Raw genomic sequence first — 7727 nt, 5'->3', positions numbered from 1 at the left:
TGCAGCAGCAAAGTTGATTTATAGAGATGAAAACTACGCCATGACCAGCCCTTCACAGTCCCATCATGCTCTGTAGCTGAGCCAGAGTTAGAGGAAGATGCCCAGGGCAGGACTCCTCTGGCCCCTGGCCCACCCGCCCCAGTTCAGCTGCCTTGTCTCAAAGCATCCATTCTATCAGTTATATAAACTCAATGCCCTCATATTTGATGGAACCGATACGGGTTTCAGGCAGCAGGCAACGCCCGTCCAGTGTGAAGGCGGTGATGTAGGTTGCCACATGTCCAGCATCTTCCTCGGATTTCAGCGCCACAATTATCTGGTCATCAGTGTCAGGGACAAACTTGAAGGAGGAGAAGCCGTGGGTGGGGACGATATCGCCGACACGGCTCACAGTGATATCGGCAAAGTCAGGTGTGGAACGAAGGAGCAGGTTGGTGCCACGGTGTTCGTCGTCCTGCTCGTTGTAGCGCCCGTGGCTGGCACGGCGGGGCAGAAAGAACCAGCGCTGCAGCCTCTCACTCCAGGAGGCGGACTCGTGGATCAGGTAACCTGGGAGGGATGGAAGAAAAGCGGACATCAGCAGGCATGGCGCAAGAGACAAAGGCGATGATGCCCCAGCAGGCGCACCTCCAACGGGAGGGAATGGACAACGTTTGCCGCAGACTGGGACGTGACCACATCAAGGTCCCGGGAAAGGATGGTGAGTAGAACCACTGTAGGCAGCCATCTTGGCAAATCATAGCGTACAGCAGAATAAAGAGGAGACCCTTATTCCCGAACCTTCCCCCTCTAAGGACATCCTTATCCCGCTTCCCCAAATTCCACATCCTCCCTGCCTTCCTTTTGGTCCGTGACCAGTCTGGCCCTGAAAAATAAAGCCTCAAATTCTCAGAAAAAACACAGCAGCAGAATGACACGAAGTACATGGATGCAAGTGCGTTGCTTCAGTGCCAACTATTCCAGCCCAAGCACCCATCCATTGCGCACCTGGGAGAGTAATCCCGGCTGCTGCCCGGAGCGCGTCATAATTGGCCACCCAGTTCTCATGAGCCACATCGCCTTTGTAGCCAATGACTTTCACCCATTCAGGGTTCTGGTTGAGCACCTCCCCCGTGGTTGTCGTCCATTCCTTGCCCAGGCCTCCCACATAAAGATGCTCGTCCTTCACTGCCAGCCACTCTGCCTTGAAGCCTGAGGAAAACAGGAGACAGGTTAAGGCAGAAGACATTAACTGCCCACGGAGCAGACCATTGCAGGCTAAGCCACACACCAGGGCTATATGGAAAAAGCTACCACCATTCCCTCATAAGGAGGAGAGCGGTGTGCAGAGTTCACTTCCCAGGACTCTGTTCCAAGCATGACTGAGCTGCATTTCTGCATGTTACTTGAAGAACTGCATCCTCCTATATGAACTTGCCCTTTCCTCCAATCCCTGCTGTGTTCTTCATGCGAGGCCTTGCTCTGCATCCCACTGCCTTCTGAGGTATGGCTGGCTGAGAAGTGGGGCAGGGCCTTTTCAGTTGCAGCACCCCAATTCTTGGAACTCTCTCTCTAGAATTGTTTGGTTGCCTCCCTCTCATTTGAGTTTCAGTAGGGTGGCGAAGAGGTTCTGATTTTGCCATGCTTTCAATCTGCTCTGAATTTTTCTCCTCCTACCACTTTAAACTGACCTATTTTTATGCTTGCTGTTGTTTTAATTTATTTTGTGCTCTTGACTTTTGTTTTCAGATGGGTTGATTACACTGTTGCTAATTTTATTGTGTATTTGTGTGTGTGTGTTTAATTTGGAAGTTGCCCTGGGGTCCCTTTTAAGGCCAAAAGGCAGAGTTTAAAAATGCTAAATAATTTTACTTTTTTCTCTTACTCCTCAGCCCACTGGTAGCAAAGAAGGTAAGCCGTTGAGTCTAGAAAATAGTTTAACATCATCTGGAGAATATTGTACAGGGATGAGCAAAGGGCTGGATGTGCCTGATCTCATCTGCTCTCGGAAGCTAAGCAGGGTCAGCCCTGGTTAGTACTTGGATGGGAGATTGCCTGGGAATCAGGCTTCCTGCACTGAGCAGGGGGTTGGACTCGATGGTCTTGTAGGCCCCTTCCAACCCTATGATTCTATGATCTATGACTGTGGGCCAGCCATACATGACAGAAGGCGTGGTAATTCTGAGAGTGCCAAAAGATCTTGGGGTGGGGGAGCATAGCTACATTTGGGGCATCAGGAAGTTGGGGGATGATGTGGAAGTTAGGGAATTCTCCAACTCCAAACCTGGACGTGACTTCACGATGAGCTCACCCTTGCCGATGGTGCCATCCCCATCAGAGAGGATCACCCAAGGAACCACCTTGGTGCCATCAATCTGGTAGACCACGCCAGTGCGGTCGTCCACAGCATAGAGCTTGCCGTTGAAGACCACCAGTTCAGAGAGCTCCATGCCACGTCCCTTCTCGGCCAAGTGTGACTCCAGCATATGGTCCTGGGTATCCCATGCGACAGAGACATGGTCCCCACTGGCTGACAGAGTCAGGTAACCCTTCTTCAGGTAGCTGAACCAGGTGTGCTCACTGGGACCCTTGGAGTTCGTGTCGAGGTCAGCAATGAGTCCAATGCGGTAGCGCACACCTTCCGGGATCCGCTGCGGTGGCGACAGGGGGTAGGTGTCATTGTAGCGCTCACTGGGCAGCACACTGAGCCTCCAGGTGTGCGCATTGGGGGGAATGGGCCTGCTGGCCGAGGGAGAACGCTGGAAGCAGAGGAGAAGCAGCACAAGGACCAGGGTCAGGGAGGTCGCCACAATGGCCTTCCAGCGCAGGCGGAAGCGGGGATCGGCGGCTTTGGTCATGGACGCCAGCACGGGGAGGCTGCCCACGCTAATCCGCAAGGGATTCAGAGAATCGTCCCATTGCAGGCGTGGGCGGGCTGGGACGGGCATGAGCCTGAGGCTCCCGGGAACCTGGGAAGGAAAGAACAGGGTCAACAGGGACACAGAAGGCATGCAGAAGGCTGACACATAATGGCCGTGGGGTGGGTGGGGGAAAGAAGAGAGCGAGATAGCGTGAAACGTTGTGGTACTTGCCTGTGAGAGAAGGAAAAGTGCAAGGGATGAAGAAGGGGAGGGTGCTGCAGCAGCGGGGAGGGGGGAAGGGAAGCCGGAGAGTTGGTCTAGGAACTTTTGCAATGGAACAGGCAAGGGAGCAGGCCCATACTGTGGCCCTCCTGAGCAGTCTGTTAGGAGGCTCCTTGCTGGAGCTGGAGGACATTGCACAAGAGAAACTGATGCACAGAAAGCAGGACAACTGATTAAAGCATTTTTAGCTGATGGATCATCTCCCCTTTAACTCATTAATTGCTAAATTAATCACATTATCAACACTTTCATAAAAGGCACCTTTCTGAGATACTGTAGGAAATGTAAAATAGCTTATGATCAACTACTACTATATTTGTTTTATATTGCTCTTCCCCCAAGGAGCCCAGGGCAGCATAAATGTCCCCCTCCTTTTTTATTGTCAGACAACCCTGTGAGGAAGGTTAGACAGTGACTGGCCCAAGGTCATTCAATAAGCTTTGTGTCTGAGCAGGGATTTGAACCCAGCAATCCCCAATCAAAGTCCAAGACTCTTGCCTTGCTGTCTTCTCAATACACAAACTCTACCACTCATTGTTATAGAAGGAACGGCATCTTTAAAACTAGACACCAGAACCAAAATATCCATAAAACAAACACACAAGTGTGCGCTTAGCTCCCAGAATTTGTCCTCAACAATTAATAGAGGCCCACACCAATCAAAGTGTCACTAATTAACCAATTAAAGAAAAGCTGCAGTCCAAACAAAGAGGCACACTGATGCAGGAAGAAAGTCAGGGCAGAACATAAAGCTGAGTGTGCCGAGGTCACCCTCCCTTCCAAGTTTAGGAACATAACCCACAAGTCCTTGGTCCCAGCCGCCTCCAACTCCCCTCTCCCTGTCAGCTAGGGTCCTCCAAGGTTGTAATCAAAGCCGTCCACCATGAGGCTTCTGAGAACTCAGGAGTCATGCCTTCACCCACCAATAAGGACTCTCCCATCCCAGAAGATTGGCTCCGTATATCATTCTGAACAGGAATTATACCAAAGTCCCGGTCCTTCCAGACCTGTTTTGCTGTTCCTGATTCATATCTTGCTGGCAGTTCTAGGGACCAGCTGCACCTACAGACTGCAACAGGTGGCAGAGCTCAGCTCCTCCCCAAATAGGATCCAGGAAACTTAGCCAGGAAATGTCCCCAGGTCAAAGATCGTTGACTTGCCCAACCAGTTCTCATTAAAGACACAACAGACCTTCCTTCCTGTTCTTCTCACATAGCGTATGTGGCATAACGTGTCTCAGATTCTGCAAATCCCAGAATCCCCATAACTCACACAGTGATAGCTGTCCCAGTACTACTCTCAGTTTTCCAGTGAATTTGATAATAGACTCTACTACATTACAGAGTCTATTATCAAACTCACTGGAAAACCTGTCCTAGATTCAGAATCATCATAGCTCCAGAATGTGTGTGTTGGGAGGGACGGGACTATTTGTACAACATCCAGCGTGCACATGGATGATTTTACATTCACATCCCAGCATGGGTGCTACTATTCTGGATACTGGAACACAGGTGGTTAAATTTCCACCAACTGTTCCACAGCCTCAGTGCCCAAGGGGTCTGCCAGCCTCAGGTGAGAGCACTCAGTTGCTGGGGCTTAGGAAGAACTGGAAACATGGCTGCATCAATGACTCTCAGCCAGTGCAGCTGATGTGCTGGTATCAGAGCATTAAAGACCTACGGGGCTCCTCAGCCACCTCGTAAATAAGTTAAGCAGAAGAACCCCAAACCCCAACCATGAGAATTTATTTGAAATGTTCTTCTTAAACATTTTTTTCAAAAGTAATTTCTTTTCTATCAAATTGGATGAGAATGATTTAAAATAATGTGGAAGAACATTTTGGCAGAGCAGTATTGAATGCACAGGGATTCAAACCTAGTCTCCAAAGAGTTAACCAATCAAAGCCCTGGGCCTGGATGGAAAAATCTGGTTTTCAGTTTCTGCCACATTTATTATTTTAAAAATCCCAGGTTGTTTCTGTCCTGAACATGAAGAAATGTGCAAATTTTGATAAATTCTGATCAAAAACTAAATTATCACCCATCGTTAGCTTCCACTGCTTCGTGTACCCATGGAGTATCATCGAAACATGATCCCACCAAGTCTTGTCATAATATTGACCAGGATGTAAAGTTTTATAACAAATGAAGAAAGGGAGTAGAGGAGTGAAGGAAGTCATAAAAAAGGTGAGAGAAGCTCAGTATAGACATCACCATTTTGTAGTGGAGGAGTGAATAAAAGCAACAAATTGGAAAAAGGAGAGCACAGAGACATGCCTCTGCTGGAGCAAGATGTGCAGAGGCAGCAGCAACATCCTTGTGCCAAGGCAAATGCCTTTCTACAATCATGTTTTACACAATGCTCAGGGGGAATTTTACAGCATTGCAAATGTTGCGTGAGCATAAATGCCCAGGAAGGCCACCTAGACACCAGAGGTCATCCCATGAAGCTGCATACTAGAGTTGCAGGACAGACAGAAGTACTTCTTCACAAGCACATAGTTAAACTATGGAATTTGTTACCACAAAATGTGGTGGTGGCCACCAATTTGGATGGCTTTAAAAGGGGATTAGACAAATTCATGGAGGATAAAGATATCAATGGCTACTAATCATGATGGCTATATGCTACCTCCAGTATCAGAGGCAATATGCCTATGTACACCAGTTGCTGGGGAACATGGGCAGGAGGGTGCTGTTGCACTCACAACCTTCTTGAGGGCTTCCTACAGGCAGTTGGCTGGCCACTGCATGACCAGAATGCTGGAGGAGATGGACCTCTGGTCTGATCCAGCAGGGCTCTTCTTATGCAGGGGGCTGGCAGGAGCTGGGAGAAGTATTCTTGCCACTTTGAGCAGGGGGTGTTACAGTCAGATATATGAGGCAGAAGCATCGACATACATTTAGAAGGGTGGTCCTAGACCAGCCTTCCCCACCCTGGCTCCCTCCAGGTGTGTTGGGCTACAGCCACTCATCATGCTGGCTGTGGGTGATGGGAGCTGCAGTCCAACACACCTGCTTGGGGAAGGCTGCCCTGTACAAACGAAGTATGGCTTTTTCTTCTGCTGCTGCTTCCGTCTGAAAAAGATGGCACAATCTTTTCAGTGCCGCCTGGATTTTTCAGGGCGGAGGAACGAGAAGAAAAAGGCGACAGCCGCGGCCACTTGCACCTCCCCAGCCCAGCATCGCCTTCGGCCTGCAAGGGAAGGAGGTCGTTGTGCCCGCACCGGACGGGGCTCTCCTGATCACCCCCGGTATGTGGCACGGAAGGCGCGCCGAAGGAGTCGCCAGGAGAACGGGGCACTCCGGCGACAGGCGGAGCCCCGCCGAAATCCAGATAAACGGGATCGCGCCGGGGAGAACTGGGGCCAACGGGGCAGGGAGGGTGGAGAAGGAAGAAAGCAAACGCCCCCCTCCCGCCAGCGCTTTCCCCGAGAACCCAGGTGTCCTGCCCTCCCCCTTACCCCTCCCCCCGCTAACCACTCACCGATCAGGCTCCTCCCCGCGCCGGGAACAACCGGAGGGAGGGAAGGACCTTCCGCAGCACGCCCTCCCTCCCTCCGGAGCGACTACAGGACCCAGCATGCACCTCGCCTAGGAAATGACTACAAGTCCCGACAACCTCCGCGGCCGAGCGGAGAACGCACGCCTTCTCCCGTTCACAGGAAAGCGCGGGAGGGACTACATTTCCCATAACTCATTGCGCACGAAACCAAGGCTGGCGGGCATTGGCCCACCATCACGCCAAAGCTAAGCCGCGAGAAAATATGGGACCTTCCTCTTCCTTCTCTCCTTTGTCCATTGTCGTCTAGGGCTTTCCTCAGCCTTCCACTCCGACTGGCTGCCGTGCCGGTCTGTCCTCCCATTCTCCTTCTGATTGGTGTGGTAGGGAAGGACGGGGGCGGGGCGCAGATTACTGGCGGCGAAGGCGGGAGTTAGAGCAGCGAGAGGGGCGAGTATTCTAGCTTTGCTGCAAGTAGACGACTTGCAGCGCGTCAGATGTGCTTTTGCTTTGTTCTGAGCTTTGTCTTTGGGGAAAGGAGATTAATACATGAGCAGCCTGCACTGTAATTCTCTTACTGTGCTGTTAGTGAACATAATCTCATTGTCAGCTGATAAGAAACTGCGATCTTGTCCTGGGTCTGCCTCGGTAGGGTTTTTTTTTTTTTTAAGAGAATGGAAAAGTGAAATTCCTTAGAAGCAGCCGTGTCTCATCATCGGTCAGCCGCCCTTCGTTTTTCTTCCCCGCTCATTCAAGGGATGCGACGAAGGTTTAACTACTGCCAATGCTATACAGTGTCGCTCCCCTTCATGCTCACCCTTACCTCTACCCCGTGATGTAAATTACGTTGCATTTTATAGCTGAAAGCATTACGCAGGATCAAGGCATGCTCGGTTCCCCCAACCACATGCAAAACCACACTCCGCTACCCTCGCAGACTCAGCTCCTAAAAAGAAAATCCTCAGAACTTGCTGCTCTGATTTGTTTGTTTCAAAAATATGTTTGAAGAAGGTAGCTGAGAATCCTGCCATGCATAAGCCACTGAAAATATAGCTGTTAAGGCGCTCACGTTGAAAAGTTTTTGCCAAAGTGTCTGCTTCC

At 50.6% G+C, this 7727-nt stretch overlaps 1 protein-coding gene across 3 annotated transcripts; it reads right to left on the bottom strand.

Moving 5' to 3' along the window:
* On the bottom strand, window positions 1-6691 carry CANT1 (calcium activated nucleotidase 1). Of its 3 annotated transcripts, none has more exons than XM_084837738.1 (4): window positions 6612-6691; window positions 2291-2948; window positions 988-1191; window positions 1-549 (listed from the first exon to the last, which is right to left on the bottom strand). In XM_084837738.1, the coding sequence occupies exons 2-4, from the start codon at window positions 2925-2927 to the stop codon at window positions 179-181; spliced, it is 1212 nt and encodes a 403-aa protein (XP_084693864.1). In that variant the 5' UTR covers window positions 2928-2948; window positions 6612-6691; the 3' UTR covers window positions 1-178. The 3 variants fall into 3 exon arrangements, with proteins under 3 accessions (XP_084693864.1, XP_084693863.1, XP_084693865.1); XM_084837737.1 differs by lacking the exon at window positions 6612-6691 and adding an exon at window positions 4046-4223; XM_084837739.1 differs by lacking the exon at window positions 6612-6691 and adding an exon at window positions 4130-4223.
* Between the last annotated feature and the right edge of the window lie 1036 nt (window positions 6692-7727).

This window comes from Heloderma suspectum, chromosome 2, assembly GCF_057233095.1.
Source record: "Heloderma suspectum isolate Gila_16-S chromosome 2, 16-S_ref, whole genome shotgun sequence".
NCBI classification, from domain to species: Eukaryota; Metazoa; Chordata; class Lepidosauria; order Squamata; family Helodermatidae; genus Heloderma; species Heloderma suspectum.
The sequence above is the reverse complement of the archived record's forward strand: the minus strand, read 5'-3'. Positions and strand labels throughout refer to the sequence as shown.

Bases quoted from the DNA above. Each gene is read 5' to 3' on its own strand.
- CANT1 (XM_084837737.1), bottom strand. The intron at 1,192-2,290 runs GTGAGCTCATCG...TGTTTTCCTCAG, and splicing joins GGATGGCACCATCGGCAAGG to GCTTCAAGGCAGAGTGGCTG. The intron at 550-987 runs GTGCGCAATGGA...CATCCCTCCCAG, and splicing joins AGCCGGGATTACTCTCCCAG to GTTACCTGATCCACGAGTCC.